General features: G+C 42.0%; 1 protein-coding gene across 2 annotated transcripts; it reads right to left on the reverse strand.

The window, feature by feature from the left end:
• Window positions 1–6,674: 6,674 nt before the first annotated feature.
• On the reverse strand, window positions 6,675–16,080 carry amotl2b (angiomotin like 2b). Of its 2 annotated transcripts, none has more exons than XM_080478627.1 (11): window positions 15,764–16,080; window positions 14,506–15,308; window positions 13,943–14,111; window positions 10,822–10,966; window positions 10,640–10,729; window positions 9,662–9,957; window positions 9,379–9,554; window positions 9,182–9,283; window positions 8,896–9,092; window positions 8,399–8,530; window positions 6,675–8,023 (listed from the first exon to the last, which is right to left on the reverse strand). In XM_080478627.1, exons 2-11 carry the CDS (start codon window positions 15,216–15,218, stop codon window positions 7,938–7,940), a joined length of 2,106 nt encoding a protein of 701 aa, XP_080334753.1. In that variant the 5' UTR covers window positions 15,219–15,308; window positions 15,764–16,080; the 3' UTR covers window positions 6,675–7,937. The 2 variants fall into 2 exon arrangements, with proteins under 2 accessions (XP_080334753.1, XP_080334754.1); XM_080478628.1 differs by having other exon boundaries at window positions 7,452–8,023; window positions 9,182–9,235.
• Between the last annotated feature and the right edge of the window lie 3,598 nt (window positions 16,081–19,678).

Genomic DNA, 19,678 nt, shown 5'->3' on the forward strand with positions numbered 1-19,678 from the left:
TACTCCTTATAGAGTAAAGTCTGGAATATAAGAAAAAAAACACCTCAGCACAATTAGCATCCGGCATATTACAACATAAAACATGACAAGACAGAGCATACAGGATTCCACGGAGTGGGGAGGGAGGGTGGGGGGGGTGGGGGTTGCAGGAGAGAATTTGCACCCAGTCAATCATGAGAGCTCCATTTGCCACGCAGCCAGTTCCGGCGCACAGCGTGGACGCCCCCAATCGCTGGGGGGGGGGACAGTTCCGAGTTTTTCCTCCTTCCCAGACGGTCCGGCGTCTGATGCTGTGAGACGACCTCGGATAAGTTCTGGTCAGAGATAGTTCCTCGGGGGAAGAAGGTGTGAGAAGATAAGGGTGAAGTGGGAAGAGCGTCTGTGACGTCAATATCCTAGGAGAGAATGTAAACAACCTCAGGTTGTCATGGGAATCCAATGAAGGTTAGACATGTTTTTGGTAGCGGCGTCTTGTTTTGAGAACAGCCCAAGGTGAAAGTCTCTGGTCTCCAGCGAGTATATTCCAAATCTGTGGTCAAATTATAATAAATCCAAATTTAGCGTTCCGCCAGGGCACCAAGCTTCTCCAAGTTGGAATCCATTTCACGCAAACGTCCAGAAGTGGCGTCCAGCCTGCTTCTGAGTTCGTTTATCGTATGAGTCTGAGTGTTCAGAGCCCTGTTCAGTCCTTCAGTGATTCTTCCCAATGTAGCTGTCAGCATTTTCGGCATTTTGTCAACTTTGCGATAGGTTAGGTAGCTGCTCGCTCCAATCAGCAGCATACCTAATATCATATCGACACTGTTGCCTCACAGCGGGAAGATCCACGATGGAGTCTGTTGAACTCTCACAGAGTTCTTACAATCCAAAGACATGATTGTTACATCATTACTGGTGTTCATAATATATTAATTTTCCATCAAAACAATTGGGTTAATTTCCCTGCTAAATCCATCAATATGAGCAATTCTCCTTTTAAGAAATAATCTAAATTTCTTTCTTTTTTATTTGTTTTTAGCTTTAATCTTTTTATTTCAATTATAGGCTACTAATATTCGTTGTATTTTTCACATTTTCAACAAATTTGATAAATCTTATAAAATCAACAACAACAAGAAGAAAAACCTGTGGCTTCTGTAAGGCTGTCATGTGTCCAGACATGCATGTTCATAAATTCACCAGCAGATGATGCTCTTCAGCTTTGAAACTTGGGGACCATCACGTGAACACAGTATATTAAACCTGGGATAGCGTTCATTGCTCATATGGTTGCATCACGTAGATTTGTAATAAACACATGTGACTTCTTCATAATATACCTTCTATTAAGGCTTCAAGTGTCCAAATTAAAGAAACACTTTCTAACCCTGGTGTGTTTTCACCATACGCCAAGCTCGCCTGTGGATGAACAGTTGCTCAGTCATCCATTCTTGTGAGATGTGCTGTGGTGTCACGGCTGCATCATGTGCATGTGTGTGTCTGCATTGAGCTGTGAAGCAGTCATCGCCTCTTATCTCCCATCTGAAAGCGCCTGTGTTTTTCAGTAGGAGGAGCAAATGTGTGCATGTCCTGCATCTCATGAGTGTGTAAATAATTCTTAACAGTCTATGAAATCTGGCTCTTAAACATTTAATGTCTGTAGCACCATCTGTTGTGAGTCTTTATATTGACAGTATTATTGGTTTGATGAAATCGTGACATTGTGGATTCTTGTCTGTTGTCTTGCAGTTACACATTATTGCTTTCATGGACTGCTGAAATCTAGATTATATAGAGCATCTTCCACTAAGTAAGTGATGAACAAGTAAATCACTCATCACACTGACACACGCAAAGCAAACAGCTTCTTTAAAACAGAGCGCATGTGCACACCATTCAACTTTTAAAGTGCACCCGCTACGTGTAAATTTAACATTTTAACTCCAAGGTGTTGTGATCTATACTAGTTAGTGTAAGAATAAACAGCAATTATACTATCTAAACTCATGTAACATCTTGTGAAACTGATCAAAATCACAGTTTTTAGTTTTTATCAGCCATTTTTAGTTGTAAAAATACTCTCTAAATTATTTCATTCCCCTTCAAACATTGCCTATATATCTATTTTGGACTTCTTATGCTGGATTATACAGTGTTATTCACAAATAAAGAAAACTAAATAAGACCTACAAATCTTATTGAGTATATGTTTGCAGTATATGCAGTGGTTTTCATTTTACAATGTTGAAGCTCAAGCTCAGTTTTTTTTTTAAATATTTTGAGAATAATGCATCAATCGGGTGCACAGACTGTGCAACAGTAAAGAGGGTGAATACTATGTTGTTTACATAATTTGAACAAATATAACCAATGTAACTCAAAAAGTGGCGACTGTTATTTTGTATATTGTAGTTCTCGCTTCAGTTGACCTTTGTTAATTTAGCGGAAAGCATAAAGAAATAAAGGAGTTTAATGGCAAAGACAGACTCAGCTGAGGGAGATATTTAAAATACTTATTTTCCCACTGGAATACATGATCGCTGAGCATCATTTAAGTCGACCTCCTGGTCACGGGAAAGCCTGAGTTACATTATCTTGAAGCAGACTCAGTCCACAGCAGCCACATGTGGCTGAAATATGGGCTTGGGGGGGTGGTGGGGTGGGGGTCACCTCTGCCGGTTTCAACACACAGCAACTAAACAAATAGGAATGACACAACTGCAGCAGGTGGTGACAGGTCGCTCTCCCATCTGGCCCCTCTGGGAATGATGCATGCATGACCAACATCCACAGATATGCTGTGACCTTTATGGCAGGAGAAAATAAAAATGATGTGGATTAGTTGATTTACTCCCCTGCTGGGTGTTTTGACGACCTCGGCCTCCTGAGGATCTGACAAGTTATTCCATGTGTTCATTAATCAAGCGCAGCATTTATCTGCCCCGAGGAGCTCAGTCAATCAATCTTTTAACACAGCACTTCGACATTCATTTGTGTCCTCCTGTTTGTGTTTGTGTTTGTGTGTGTGTGTGTGTGTGTGTGTGTGTGTGTGTGTGTGTGTGTGTGTGTGTGTGTGTGTGTGTGTGTGTGTGTGTGTGTGTGTGTGTGTGTGTGTGTGTGTGTGTGTGTGTGTGTGTGTGTCGTGTGTCATGTGCACACTGGGGCTGGTATTGCTTTTATGTTGTAGGATATCATTGCTAGAGTGCCTTGATAACGTTTTCTACAGTTTGAGAACAATACACTTTCCCCTTTTACTGTCTGACTCCATGAATGTCATTCACAAACAGTCGCTGGGCGTCGGGAAGCTTCAAAGCCCTTTGCTTATTAGGAATGTGTTGTTAAATTGTAAAAATTCACGACGGGGCAATAAACTCTGACAGCACACGCAAACACAGCGTGAGAAGATCATTTCCCCGGTTTACGCTGTGAAAAACCCAGTGCTTGCATGGTGACTGTGCGCTTCATTATGACGTTCCCATTCGATCTCAGCCGGAGGAAGGACCTCCAAAAAGTGTAAAAAAAGTAATTTTCTCAGAATTCTTTTGGAGCAAAGAGGAATTTTGCCCTCTGACTCGCATTTACATTCTATCCTCCTCCATCATACCAATTCTGGGGGGAAAAAAAGAGAGCGAGCGAGAATAGAGGCAAGCGGTGGAAACATGTCAGCTGCCTTTCACATTCAGTGAGGAATGTTGGCGAGTCTTCACAATGTTGTCAGTCAGTACACCAGATAAGAGCTCAGTTCATAAATAAGATTGATGGCATTGCATACCACCGGTTCCTGCTCTGTGTTTTCCCATACGCACTTTCATGTCAGAAGCATCTGCGCTATCTCACCCGCTCATATCCTCTGTGTCCAAGTCCAGGCTTGCTGTGGCGTTTTAACATGGTCTCCATCCAATTATCAAAGACTCTCGATCAGCACTCAGTCTGACTCTGCCCATTTGTATGAGAATAAGGGCGAAACTGTTTACATGAGCTGAGATTGTTCTGTGAATTGGTTTCACCTGTTTCACCTCATGTAAGTCCTGCTTAATAGGAGCAATATGAAGATGATTTTGGATTGTATTTCACAAGAAGTGTCCGTGTTTGGCCACAAGGTTTAATCCAAACTAACAATGATTTGTTGATGATCATCAGAGAATTCAATATTTGTGTTGAACTTTGTGTTTCAGGAATTTGTAAACTCTACACCATTGCAACACACATACAGTATACTTTACATTTGTCATATTAACTGACCCACTTTGCATGTTGTTTTCCCACTCAGAGCTCGTGATTGATGCCTGAAAAACACGCACTATGCACACAAAACTAGTACAAATGACAGATTGCAGTTGGCAACCATTTTCAAACAGGCCACAATGCATCCAGTGATTCATATTTACAGTATTTCTTACAATGATACACTATATTGTGGGATAAAGGGGCAGTAAGGTGTACATACGAAATCTGACAAAAACAAATAAAATGTTTCTCATTGAGAAATGTATTTGTCAATCAAGAGATCCTAAAATAAATGGAATTTAAGGTGTTTTTAGGATAAAGAATAGCTAGATCCTATTAGGTTTTTTTTATACTCTTATTTTGACAAAGCAGGAGCTCATAAATTCACAATAAGTCTTTTTTAGCCAGTGTAGAGTTTTACTATGAAGGTCAGTTCAGACAGTAACCCAAACATGGTTCACTTCAAGTTTGCTGCATCTCCAGTTTATTGGAGTCCAACATAATTTTGGTTTGGATGAATATATAATAATCATCTCATATTTTTATGGAATATGGCCTCATCTTGATTGTTCAGGTAATTAGCAGCAACATTTACACTGAAATTGACTTATTGTCTACATGGATCCAGATAAATGGAACCATTGGAAAGAGAGAAAATCCACATCTAACTTTACTGTTTCAACTATAAACTCTTCTCAACCTGCAGCACTTGTGATTTAAAACACATCCATTCTGTGTGTGTTGCATGATTTGCTAGAGAAGAATAAATATGATGAAGGGAGGGGGTCATTTATGTGTGTTCATAAAAAAATATTCAGATGAAGTCTATGAAGATGATAGAAGATGAAAAAATCCTCCCATTGCTGCCTTGTAAATTACATCCTGCGTTCACGATTTCAATCACCAATATAATTTGAAAAGTTGCAAAGCATGAAAAACAACTCAAAAGGATTATGATGGATAAAATAGAGGAGCCATGTAGAACAACAGTTGTGCGATTTGTTTTTATATTCCGACAAGCCAAGGCACACAGGATGACTCATGAACAATGTGAACGGACTCTGATGACACCATAACATTCACTTGTCAGTCACACCGTTCTCCTCATTGTCTTGGTGCATTGAGCAAACTCATTGTCTGTGTAGCCAAACCGCCCCCAACTGGTACAAGTCGATATCTCTGTTGTGTGAGAAAGATTTGTTTGAAAGAAGATATCGCTGAGCTCCTCTTCCTCTCATCTTTATATCCAGAGCCATGTCCTGAAATAGCTCATCAGCACCTCTGGGTGTGAGGTATATCGGGGGCAATAAAAGCACTCAGGAATGTGACTCATGTTTGCAAAGGTGCACAAGAATTTTCAAACGGTATTAGCGGCTAATCTGGGAGAAACCTGCCTTTGTCACGTATAGGGTTACGTGTCCCTGGGAGAATGTGATCTATGTCAAGCACGCTCTTCATGGCAAGAAGAGAACAAGAGAGCAGGCCACCCGAGAAAGTTGAACCCAAAAGAATGCAGCTCTGGTATTCATTAATGAAGAGCACTCGTCTCTGTGGTGCAACGAGAACACAGGAACCAGATAGGGTGACAACGGTAGAGAGGAGGAACACCTATATCAGCGGTCTGCAACCTCTACGGTCCAAAGAGGCAACCCCCCCATACCTCGAAACTCATAGTTTTACTTCATATATCAAAACTGTTGTTGATGTTGCATTTATGAGATTAAAGCACAAATAAGGAAGGAACAAATAAAAATTTTGATTACAATTGATTTATACAATAAACTGGCAAGAATAGAAATATTGGCAAATAAATTAACCAGAGCAAAGTAAAACAGTGCCTTAATAAGTTATAAGTATAAATTATTTCTTGTGTACCAAACAATTAAAACAGAAAATGACAACAATCTGAACAGAAAGCCAATTTTAATGATACGTCCTTGTGCAAAATACACTGAAATGTCCCAAAAAAACCCTCTCTTATCACTGTTGCATTATGCATGTGTTCACAATCTCACACTGACAACATGAGTTTGAGCAATGAGGTAGCCAGCTGTCCTGCTGCTACAGCTTGGCTCTCAGCGCTGCGTTGTATACGCTACTCTGAAAGTTGTTAATGAAAATCTGTGTTTTCTTTGAAATGTTGAGAATTTGCTTGAAGGTTTGGCGGGTGGGATTACTGTAGAGCCTCTTGTGGGACAGTTTTGGCCCACGGGCCTTATGTTTGAAAACCCTGCTTTAGCACACCAACTTGTGTTTTTAACTTGCGAAGCAACCTGTGTTTAAAAAGGACCAGACACGACTATTTTAGGTTTAACCATGGAGGATTTACCAATGAGTGAGGTCAAAAGGTTAAACACAAAACACTGAAACAGGATTTTGTAGGAAAGTCAATTTGGTCACTCGAGAAATACTCCGGAGCTGCAACCATGTACTGTATATCCAGTAATTCAGAAGCCAGTTCATTTATTCAGGAATATTTTATTGCTTTTATGAAATGTTGCATGTATTCACCAGTAAAAACCTTCATATTTGTTAAAAGTTCACAGAAATGTCCGTTTGAAGTCAACACTTCTTGGTTGGTTGTGTACAGCTTGACAAGACCGTGATTGTCAGCACATAACTTACAACAAACATACATAAAAATCTTTGGCGTCCCGCTCAAAGCACTATTTTATCTAAAATAACAATACAAACATCTGTATAAAATATATAATAATAATATTAATAATTAACCTGTTTGTTAGTTCAAAGCTCACAGTAAACAAAAAAACAACAACACAGCGTTTTCACCTTTTTTTGCCCCACAGTGGTGGCTAAAACCAGCAGAGTCACCAACGTCAGGACACACACTCACAAAATGTCATCACACATGCAAACATACTATGAGGGGGGCAAAAAAAAAACAAAAAAAAACGCATCAGTGAAAGAAGATGATGAAATCAACACCATGATGCAACACCATCCCAAAAATTCAAACTTACAACATCAGGCCTGTGTCAGTTTGGCAAAACAAATAAATTACCTTCTATATATTATGCAGCTCACTGATCATAACCCGTTTAAAACCTCCGTAGAGCCAGCTACTGAGGAGAAGGAAATACAACCAGCAAGAGCACTTAAATCATCAGTGTTATCAACCTAAATTAATCAACAAAGGGTAGTCTTTCAAAGAAATAACATTACGTGTTGGGGAGGAGATTGTTTGGATTAAAGTCCAGATTTGTATTTTTTATTTTATTTTTTTTAAAGGCGGGGAATGCTGGTCACATAAATAACCTCTTACTGAATATTTATCTAGAGGAGCACAAGATTAAGTTAATAATCGGGGAATGTGGATACCAGATAAGATAAATATGTAGCTTTGTAATTGGATTAGACAAAGAAACAAAAAAAGGGATGATTAAGGAGGGGAAAGCAGCAAATATATAAATTTATATAAATATTTTGGCACACACTCTCTGAGAACATGTTGCCAATCTTACAATCCACAATACTGTCCAAGTACCTCAGAACAAACCTCTTTTCTCACTCTGCCACGCAAACTGCCTGCAGCTGCTCAGCTCGGTGAGAATAAGTGAGATGGAGTCCAGCTCTGCCTCTAAAATAGTGAAAACAGTAAATTTCGGCCTCGTTCTGTGACATTCGTGCATCCAATATTTCGTCTCATTCTCACGCACTCTTCACAGAAACCCAGAATTGTTCAGTCTATTCAAAATCGACTTCCTCGTTCTCTAAATGAAGATCTCTACTGCCTCCGACTCGAGTTCATCCAGACCTCTGAACGGGTTCAATAGCAACTTCTTAGGCACTGCCTTGTCTGGAAAAGAATGAAACAGAAAGAGGTGCAGGATAGTTAGGAAAATGTTTAGAGGTGGAGAAACATACTCAGCTCGCAAAGGTTAACAAACAATTTCCACAGTCAAACAGGCTCAGTGCGGTGAGTGTGCTCAGTCAACAGATCCACATTATTTCCTAAGCGTGCACATTCCACAGCGCTCGTGTTATGAACTATGACCTGAGCAGGTGGTATCTGATTGGCTGCTTACATCGCGGCGTAGTTAATCAATGTGGGCCGAGGCCAAAACTCCTTTCACGTAAACAAAAAGAGTTTTTGTGGACTCTGTAGCACTGCTATTGGATTATCGGCCCCCGGTGGACAAATCAACTGAAGCATAATTAATAGAGCACTCACCACTGATGAGCTTGGCTGTCCTGGCAGCCTCTTTGGGTTTGGGTTCCTCCAACGGCCGTTCTAACGTTCCAGGTTCAGACTGAGATGAGAACTGAAGGTTTGGCAAAGTCTGATCATCTGAAAGGCTTTTACCTAAAAAAAAGAAAAACAAGCATGCAGAAGAAAATTACCTTGTGGAACTTGACAATGATTGACGATGACAATGATTCTATGAATAATATTTACACAGAAAATCTTATTTGCAGCTCATTTTGCGGCAGTTTGCACAGTCATGCTTTTCCAGGCCACGTGTTCCAGTGGTGAACATTTTTGCCTCGCAGTGTTTTTTGTGGATTGGAATATTACTGGAATGACTTTGAATGTTCTCCCTCGGCATCTGAGTGTGCTCTGGCTTCCACCAACAGTCTACATACGTATGCGTTGGGTCAAATTGTGACTCTGAATTAGTCGTGTGTGTGTGTGATTGTGAAGATGGACAGAAAGACAACGCTCCTCACCTCTGCTCTTGGCGTAGCTCTTCGTCGTGCTGATGGAAGGAGTGGAGGAGGCGGGTCGGAGAGGAGCCCCCGCTAAATTCAGGAGGTTTGTTCGGGGGCTTGGCTCATCTTTCCGGCCTTGATCCTGGTGCAGCCTCTGGTTGAGTATTTTGATCACAGCATCTTTTTCCAAGATCTGAGCATAGAGAGCGCGGATCCTAAACACATAGCAGAAGCGTGAGCAGGAGCAGATAACAAGCAGAAAAGTGAGAATTCTCTACAGATTTTTCACTGGAAAGGTATCCACCTGTTCTCCATCTCCTGATTCCTGTAGTCTGCGACTGGCAGGTCGTCGTTGAAGCTGTTGTTAGAGGAGTGGCAGGGTGAGTGGTTAATGATGGTAGTGTCTCTGTAAAAAAAACCATCATTCTGACTTTAATTCAAATGGAAATGAGCTACGGGACATCTTCAAATGGGATCGCAAAGATGGCAGAGGCTCTGTACCTCTGTGCAGCAGCTGTGGCAGCCACCTCCATAGCAAACTGCCTCATGGTGCTCTCCTCCAGGTACTTCTGCTCCCAGCGCACCATGTCTGCTTCCAGGGCCAGGATTCGCTCCTCACGCTCACGCAGGCGCTCCTGGAGGGAGCCCATGGTGACTCCTGGGGGCTGGGATTGCCTCTGGGGTACAAGAAAGGGACCATTTGAAGCAAATTGAAAATAATGCAATGCTTAGAGCACCATACCAGAACTTTTCACATGTGAGGGTTCTTTGTTTTTTTTTTTACCTGTTGAGCTCTCAGACTCCTCAGTTCCTGCTCTAGTCTCGTCCTCAGCTTCATCTCCAGACTCTCCCTCTTCTCACAAGTGGACTGGAGCTGAGCCAGAGCGCTCTGAAGCCTCTCCACTTTTTCTACATAAGCCCTTTTCCTCCTGAGCTCCTCCTCGAGCTGACGACCCCGTCCCCGGGCCGCTTCCAGGGCCTCCTCAAGCCGCTTCGCCTTGAGGCTCTGCTCCTCCGTCGTGGCTCGCAACCTCTGCAGCTCACGCTCTACTCGTTCCCGCTCGGAGTTCTGCTCCTCATCTGAAGCAAACAGAAAAAAAAAAGAGGTGGTTGGGTTAAATGCGTATTAATGCTTGAGGATTAAAGTCAAGGATTTAGCTTCAAGTGAATACTTGCACTTGTTATGTCTGGAAAGTAGTTTCTCATTAAAAAGGGAAAATATCTATGAACATGCCACTCATTCTCCCTCATAAGTCCAGTAATAAGTACCAGAGCTGCTACATGGTGCCCAGTGGCCCTCATTTTGTGAAACACTTGTGGAATGCTGAGAGGAGGAAGGAGGAGGAAGGGGAGAGAAAGCTGCCCTATCCCTTTGACCCACATAGCACACAGCATTCCTCATCAAGGCCATACAAACATCACCACTCTGCCGGAGTCCAGTTCCTTAAACAGACAACATAAATCATGCTCACAACAGGTGGGAGGAGAGGAGAGCTTCATTTCCACCACTTCCACTGCTCCTCTGTGATTTAGAGATAGTTCATTTCCCTTTGGAAAGACATGCACGGCTTGAATTCCCTATTATTGAAACTCCTTCACCGAGTAAGCCAAGGTTATGCAAGTGAAATTCCAGCATATAGGATGCCCTTAGGTACAAAATGGGCCCCATGCTATGCAGTAATCCAGTCCAATCAAGCATGTTGATTTAAAAAGGAGGATGTAGCAGAGAGCCGTGGAGAGGAATTCAGCCAAGCAGACTTACTTTGTTCAAGGAGTTTCGCCATGATGTGCTGGTTGTGGTCAGCTGCCTCAACTTCTTTTGCAACATGAGTTCTGGCATTTTCCAAGTTTTCTGTGATGCAACAAAGTTTTGAAATTAGACTAAACCACAATGTTTTTTTTTATTTTTTATTAGAGGTTACTTATGTGTTTCTGTATTAGTACCTCTCAGGTCTCTGTTGAAATCCTGCAGTCTCCTGATCTCAGCCACCAGCCTCCGCCTCAGGGTCTGCTCCAAGTTCTCTCTCTTACTGCTGCCCTGCATCAACGTCTCGTAGGCCTCTGAAATACGCTGGATCTCCTGCTCCAACTGAAACAAGGCCACAGAAAAGAGAGAAAGAGACAGGGGAGGGTTGGAGGGGAGGAAGAAAGGGAGCACACAAGTGGAAAAGGTAAAGAAAAAGTTTTTTTTGGTTAGCCAACTTCACATGCCAGAAAGGGGCAGGGAGGTTGATGCATGTTGGTACAGTACATAAATACACATTCAAGCACGTATAAAAGTGTGTGCAGGGTACTCAGAGTGTGTGTGTGTGTGTGTGTGTGTGTGTGTGTGTGTGTGTGTGTGTGTGTGTGTGTGTGTGTGTGTGTGTGTGTGTGTGTGTGTGTGTGTGTGTGTGTGGCCTTCTATTTATGTCTTTTTGAGGCCCAAAAACTTGGATCATACCACATTTGTGGTATGTAACCTACAATGTGGGGCCAAAACCTCTGGGCTATGACGAAGTTGATATATTTTTTTATAGTTAACGTGTAGCTTTGGGGCTGAAGTTATAATTAATTTAAGGTTAGTTTTAGAGCGAGGCACTCAGTGATGATGGCTAAGGTGAGGGCAAGGGGAAAAAAATATTGATTACATCATTGGAAAGTCCCCACAAAGATTGTACTGCGAGTGTGAGTGTGTGTATTTGTTTTTATCAGTATTGTGGTGACCTCAATCTGTTTATACTCCCATGTTATGCTCACTCCCCCACCATGTGGGTGACAAAAAGAAGACCTCATAATGAAAGTGAATATGTCTTTAGGAAAAGGTTGGAGTTAAGTTAAGGTTAGGCTTGTTGCTAAGTTTGAAGTATGCGGTAAAGTTCATGTAATGCCAAGAAAACACAAAATACATGCACCCGTGTGTGTGTGGGTGTGTGTGTGTGTGTGTGTGTTTGTATGTGTGTGTGGTATAATTCTGAGAAGGAATTCAAGCCTGCACCACTCCCTTTGAGACTGATTTATATCTACATTCCTGAGGGCTGATAGCTACAATTCCAGGTGTGTGAGTGCACATGAGCGTGCACATAAAAAACACAAGTTAACACAGGCACATAGAGTCTCTCTCTCTCACACACACACACACACACACACACACACACACACACACACACACACACACACACACACACACACACACACACACACACACACACACACACACACACACACTGGTTTGGGAGGGCTGCCAGCAGAGGGAAGGTGTGCATGCCTGTGCCTGGGTTGTGGAAACGGCAAAGAGAGACACCCACCATTACAGCAGTCACTCAGGCATGTTTACTCAGGGCTGCGGCCTGACGGAGAAAACTTTCCAACCCTGGCAATTATCATTCTTTAAGGCTGAGGAGACGAGGCAAGGGCCATGTGACATAATTCCAACAGAGAGTGGATTTTACAAAGATTGGCTCAGGTGTCAAATGTCACTCAAGCTGCTTAAAACATGACAAATGTGTAAATATTCCATTTTGTCATCACAAAAGGTGAGAAAATAACAGTAAAAATTGTTTGGTTGGGGAAAAAATGGGAACTCCCCCCCCCCCCCCTCTTAACAGAGCAGCCTCTTATGTTCAACCCCTACCCGCCCACTCATTAGCTGCACAGGGGTCACAACCCAATCGACTGGCTGCGTGTCAAGCCCCAGCGCTGAAAATCTATGGCCTCCCTTGAACAGGCACACACACTTTCTGGCCTCCACTCGGCCAGCCACACAATGAAAGGAGTGTGTAAACACAGTAGCAGGCTGTGACCTCTGTGCCTCTGTGGCATGAAGGTAGCAGCTGCTGATCTCATCTGTCCATCCAGATGAGGGAGCGTGCCTGGGGTTGGATATCAGGGCAGCAACTGTCTGCTAGGGTTGTGTTTCATCGACAGGTGGTTGAAAGCAAGGGTTTTGTCTGGATGGTCAGTCAGAGCATAACCACTGTTTCCTCTTTGGACAAAATTCACTTCCCATTTTTAGTGTGAAGGGTAAAACCATATATAGACTTATTGTTGACTTGTTATTGCTGTGAGCTAAAATTGCTGAATTGCGAAAACTGTTGCGAGAAAGGGGGCCTAAACAAAACGTAGGTCTAGCTGACATTTGCTTCTCTCCATCAATGTTGAAACTGCGTTTGCTGTTAAAAAAAATCCGTCACCACCAAGTTTTGCTCTGATGGTGGTTTCTTCATTTTTTTCTCATGTGAGATTGTTTTTTCTATGTATTGCATATGAATGTAAGTGCCATGAGATTAAGGATTAGCAAAGAACTGATTTGAATTTAACTATTATTTGAGTCAATAATGTTTTGAGAGCCCCTTATTTTACTTATCCTTTATCTTTGCTGGTGGTTGTAGTATCCCTAGGGGTAGTTTAGAGTACCGCAAGGTGATAGGTTTATTTTTTTTTTAAATATCTTCATTCATGCAATTGCAAATCAAAGTCATTTAAGCAGTGGTGCCCTCGAGGTTAGAGAAGCAGATTTAAGATAAGGATTTTGCAGGTTCAAATCCCACAGCTGCCATGGGTCCCTGAGCAAGACTATTGACCCCCACCAGCCCCCCTGGAGTGTCCTAATATGGCTGCACCTCTGCATCAAATAAATAGAATGGATCAATGCAGAAAGAAGGGAATATCCCCAAGAGGATATTCAATATTGATATTTTTTTTTGTAAAATGTTGCTTGTCTGATTGCTGCTTTCTTTGTTTTTGTTGTTTTTAATCATAGGACGTTAGAGAGGCTGTATCATTTTTTTTTTACTGTAACCATTATATACCATAACATAATGGTTCAGCAAGTTAAATCCCTAATTGTTAGTGTAACTTGTTAAAAACAATCAGCTCAACAAAGCTCAATCCACTTTGTAGAGTTGTTACTTTCTTTTCTGAATAGATAAAATAAATTTCTAATAGCTAAGACAATGAAATTTGGCTTATATGGGATCTTAAGTAAAAAAATATGTGAAAAAGAGGCAGCCTTGTGGCTGTGGATTTTGTGGATCCTCTGACCCATCCAACACACCTATGAGAGACAGATTTGTAACTTTCTTACCTTTTGAATGCGGCCAGTTTTCTCCCTGTGAGCTTCCAGCTCTTGCCTCAGTCTCTCATTCTCCATCAGAAGCAGCTCCACCTGGTTTGGCTCCTCCAGACCAGCAGGGGGCAGGCTGTTAAATGAGTTGTAGCAGGGGGCTTCTGCTGGCTGACCAGATTGGACATACCTTTGAAAGAGAGAGGGAAATGAGTTTAGGTCAAACTCTGTAGCAAAACTCAGCAAAAGCTGACTCTATATGAGGTATATGCTTTTATAGCATCTAAGCCAACACAAGCATGTTGAGGTATCCAGTTGCAGTATGCAAACTATTACAAACACCTACAGGGCTGGACTTGCTTCCTTGTAAGTATTTTGAGGAGGAAATGTGAATCGCTATGCGTGCTATGATGTGACTCACATTGATAAATATGTGTTTACGCATGTGAAACACAATAGAAAGAAATGGGTCGGCCTCTCTTAAAAAAAAAATAAGAAGAAGAAAATATGACACATGATGTAAGTGTATGTAAAAGTAGTTCAGAAAAACATACACACAGGCACAGCTATGGTTGTTTTTGTACCTGTGCTGCTGAGCCTGTGCTGGCTCGGAGACCTGGTGTGGGATAAATCCTTGGCCCTGGATGGGGACCGAGTACTCTGGCGGCGGGCTGCGTTTATCCATGTTCGGCCCTGAGCTCGGAGGACATTGCGGGACGTAGTAAGGAAGCTCGGGGTAGCTGTGAGAGGTCATCTTAATGGCCTCCATTTTGGCCACCGCATCGTTCCTCTCAAGAGAGATCTGCATGCGATGCTCACTGAGCGACCGCACGTGACTGCATTTCAGCTCCATCAAATCTGCCTCTTCATGGAAGGCCCCGTCATGCAGAAGCTTCCCCTCGTGGAGCTGCCTGACGGGGCCCGCACCTGCCCAGTGAGAGGCCAGATACTGCGAGTGCGCCTTGGCTTGCTCATACGTCGGCAGCGTCTCCCCGTGCAGGGGGTAGCCACTTTCTGAGTGATGGTAGTCCCCCTGGTGTTCCTCGCCCTGCGGCTCCTGCCTCGCAGTGAGCTGAGGGAACAGTGGGTCCTCCTGCGTGAGGCTCTCCAGAGAAGACCGTGGGCTCCTGCTCATGTCGCCCCCGCTGCTGGGGCCGCTGTTGCTCCCACTGCCTCCACGCAGGGCCTGCTGCTGGATGGCGAGTAAGGTGCGGGTGTCTGTGGGGTTTCCATAGCGAAGTTGCTCCTGGATGAGCCTGTGCAGGACCGTGCCAGACGGCTCTTCAGTGGATGACATAGTGCTGCGTTGGATGGAGTAACCCCCTCTTATAATCAGTTTCTTTGCTTTTTTCAGTGGGTGAAAATCTTAAATATAACAGCTGTGAACCTGGAACACACAAAAAAAAAAAACTTCAATGAAAATCTTTTCATGGTGGCACCAATTGTTATATTACAATTCTCGAAATACAATATAGCACAAAGTTGAGTGAATCATAAATGAATCTGAGGCTTTGTAAGTAAACATAATGGCCTGAAATATCATGTAAAACGGGAGTTCCCAACAGCGACAGCACAGAGATGTGGAGACATTTTTCACAGCAGCCCAAAAAAAAAAAAAAAAAAAAATTGCATGCGCCAAAAATTCCGCTCTCACGGGGGAGCAAAAGCGCACCAAACAGCATCGACAAATAACTTTACTCCTCTATCACACTGCCCTGTTTAACACTGTAAAAAACCCAAACAAACAAATAAAGTACCACACAACCCACAGATTGATATCAAAGATCGTGTTTACTGTTTGGTTTTGACTCTGCTGTGGAATAGAAAGGGAAAAAGACTCACCAGCTCACGCTCTCATCGTAAAGAAATGTCGTCCTCGGTGTTGAATTCACACAGATTCCACTATTTCCATGAAGTTTTCCTTTTCCTCCCTGACTTAAAACCCTCGTCCTTCCCCTTACGGACGGGCTGCTGCGCTCCTCTCTTGCTGTGAAATGATTGTGGAGAGAGAGCAGGCGGCGATAATAAGTAACCGAGGAGGGACTGAGGTCGGAATGCCAGGAATGTAAAACGCGAGGTCCCTCGGGGATCAAAAGCGTAAAACCACAGCGGAGAGGGGAGGAGGGAGGCTGCAGTGCGCTTTAACGTTCCCAATGAGCGGAGGAAGAGGCAGTCCAGGCGGGTGGATGTGTTCTACACATGTATTCCTGCATGTTCGGGGGAAAGATGGGATTCTGGATAAGATCCCAACGGTGAACATTTTACGCAGCAGCTCGCCAAAGTTGAAAGTTTTCTGATCCTCGTGCGGTGGCGCGTCCGAAAATAGATCATTTACTTTAGTAAGACCTTATGAGGAGGATTAGAAAACACGCATTCTGATCAAAGTGTATGAATGTGATTCACAAAGCATTGAAACAAGCGGCTTGACCAGGGGGGAGTTAAAGTGTGGGAGGATGAGCAGCCCCCAACCACATAGAACCCCGCCCCACCCTCCACCAGCAGCAGCTCTCTCACTGCTTTGTCTCCAAGCAGGCACTTTTTGTTGAATTCCAGACTTCCTGAAGAGTTTTTGTTCAATTTTTTTCTACTTTGTGGATTATTTTAGTTTTTGAGTTCAACACATCTCTAAAGTTTCTCTATAGTCTGCAACTGTTGTAACTGTCAGCCGATGTTTTTTTTTAATGATTTTTAATTCATGTCCAAAACACTTACAGAAAAATATATTGTAAAAAAAAAAATGTTTTAATACATTTAGTATTTTGATAGATTTTAAAATCGGAAGTGCTTTGTGTATTAACTGTTATCTTTTTTGTCTGTCTGTCAGACTATCTATCTATCTATCTATCTATCTATCTATCTATCTATCTATCTATCTATCTATCTATCTATCTATCTATCTATCTATCTATCTATCTATCTATCTATCTATGATTCAATATAAACAATAATAAAGAATGATACATTTTCAAAATATTCTGAGTACATTTCAAATAAAACCTAAATGCAACTATACATTTTTATATAGTCTTTATCTATGAGTGCCTAATTGGATCACCCCTCCCCCCCTAAAAAAAACCCAAACAAATGAGTGACCATTTTTAATGAGAAAACTATTTGTTATAGAATATAGTGCTGCAATGAGAAGATTTTGTCGTACTCACTAGCATTAGTGAAATTTCGACTTGACTTTATCAAATTTGACCACTGCAGCAATCTCATCGTGCTTCACAAGATCCATCTCATTCAGCCATTCACACACTAATAACAAGGGCGGACATGCAAGACACTTACACACTAACTGTGTAAACTTGGGCTTTCGTGTCTTGCTCAAGGACAAGGACGAGATGGGAGTATCAAACCCACAACCTTCTGATTGGAAACTAAACAATCTGTCAAGATTAAAATTCCTGGGTGTATCTTATTTTATCTTATCATATTGTAATAGAAGAGGATATCACTGTAGTTCGTTCTATATGGAGCTACTTTAAGTTTTGGCCAAAATAATGGAAAATAAATCATAAAAAAGTTTCGTTTTGATTTGTAAAGATTTGCTAGTATTCGTCGCTGGGAAAGATATGATGAATTCATTACTCATTTATGAATGGAAGCTGTATTCCTCACATGTGACGACTTGTTGGCTTGTCTGAAGGCAAATATTACATGTTTGAAAACGCAAACGCTCTTTAATGTTGTGCGAAGTTTGAAGGAGTGCCACACGAACACTCCTCCTTCAGGATTTTACCCAGCCAGGAGGCTTTCTGAGAAAATTTTTGAGAAATTACTAACAAGTAGATCATAATTATGATGTTTATTACTCATATACTTATATGAAATGGCACTTTATAGTCTGTCCTTGAAGTAAAGCCTTTTTGAACTGTTTTCTTTTTACCCTGTTATACCACTAAATTTTATTTCATTAAATTTAACACATTTTGAATTTGAGCTTCTAAGGAGCAAAGGCAACATGTCAAAGATACAAAATTGCATCAAAACTGTTGACTCCAGTCCAAGGCCGGCCAACAAAGCCTTTGCCCCCTCCAGTCAAAATTTCACTGAGGTCGTTGTGTTCAGGTGGTTTGTGTTCGTCCTTAGTGGACATAAAAGTCATATCAGCAAGACCCTAGTGGTCAGGTGAGACAAAGAAGCTTGTTTTAAAGTAGAGGCCTGCAAAATGCAACCCACTTCTTCAGTTTGGGACAAGCTAAGAACCTGTTTCTTTAATTAAAACAATGCAATCAACAATGGTGTGAATGCATGACAAAGACGTACATTTAATACTGTATTGTAACTGAATAGTAAAGTAAAAGTGCAAACTTGTCCAGTGAAGAGAAGTCAACACGCCTAAAATCTAATTTAATTTTATTTATTTATTTATTTTTATACCCCGTGGGTTGCACTCTAGACGCCTGGTACATGTGTTTGGAGGCAGTTGCATGCCTGAAATGTGTGCATGAGCATGTGCGGTGCACGTGCATGTGCAGCAGCTGTCCCCTGGAATCTGAGGTCTTACTGACTCCACTACTACAAGCATAGTGGCTCTTTGTACCCTACATGGCACAGACGCGAGGCAGCAGGGACGCCACGCTCCCGCCGCAGCTTCGCAGGGTCGCATTTGGGACGAGCAGACGCATGGCTCGCTGCTCAGACTCTGCTGCGTGCGAAATGAAAGGTTAGATTGAGAGGCGGTGAGGATAGGCCGGCCCACAGCTCATCTCGACACGTGTCTGTTACAGGAGAGGAGCTGTCATTTTTGTTTCCTGAAGGGGACACATTTTGCCACCTAGACGGGAGAAAGCGAATCGAAATAACAGGCTGAGAATCCGTCAAAGTGTCTGTGCTATTTATTACCTGCCCGGGCTTAACGTCTGCTATTTTGAGGCCTTTAGACAAGACTCAGATTTGTTTTGGAGGGCCCTTTAAATAGTTGAGGTTTGTCATTACAGACTCATCATATCTTCAAGCAGAAGACAGAAATAGAGAGACTTACAGATGTTATTTTGCCTCTGCATGATCCACATTTGTTTTTATATCAACTAAAGCTAAATTAAAGAAATGACGACTCTACATGAATTAATAAGGTCTATGAAAAAGTTGAAAGAAAAACAGTTAAAATGTCTAAAACTGGCGAGAAACGGCCAAAAAGAAAAGACTGAAAAAATGAGTCAAAATGGTTAGAGAATAGAGCTGCTGAGGAGTCTAAAACGGCCACAATTGTTTTTTTTTTTTTTAAAAACATGTTGAAATCGCTAAAATGCCTCAAATAGCCAAATTGCCTTAGACCGGTAGAAGAGGTGAAAATGAAGAAGAAAAATGAAAGACAAACGATACTAGAAAAGCTATAAAATAGCTGAAACAACTAAAAAAGGTTAAATCCACTAATAAAAAGTGTGATTTAATAAGATTCAGTTCTACATTTTTCACATGAAACTTCATTAACTAAGCTACAGTTTATATATAGCAAAACTATATATATATATATATATATATATATATGCAACTTTATAAGCTGTGTTGAACATGATTTGCAGCTCCACATAAATCTTATTTGGTGCAAAGCAGCAAAAAACAGGTTTTGGTCATAAAGTTGGCAGATCCCACCGTCTAATCAGAGCAAAGCAGGCCACAGTAAATGATGGCTGCCCAACAGACGGCCACCGGCCTCAGGCTGATCATCTCATTAGATGTATAAATCTATTGGTCTGATGAGCAGGTATCGAGCCGCCACAAACATCTCTCTGCCTTTTTTCAGCCTTCTTA

This window comes from Lipophrys pholis, assembly GCF_963383615.2.
Source record: "Lipophrys pholis genome assembly, chromosome: 1".
Taxonomy (NCBI): domain Eukaryota; kingdom Metazoa; phylum Chordata; class Actinopteri; order Blenniiformes; family Blenniidae; genus Lipophrys; species Lipophrys pholis.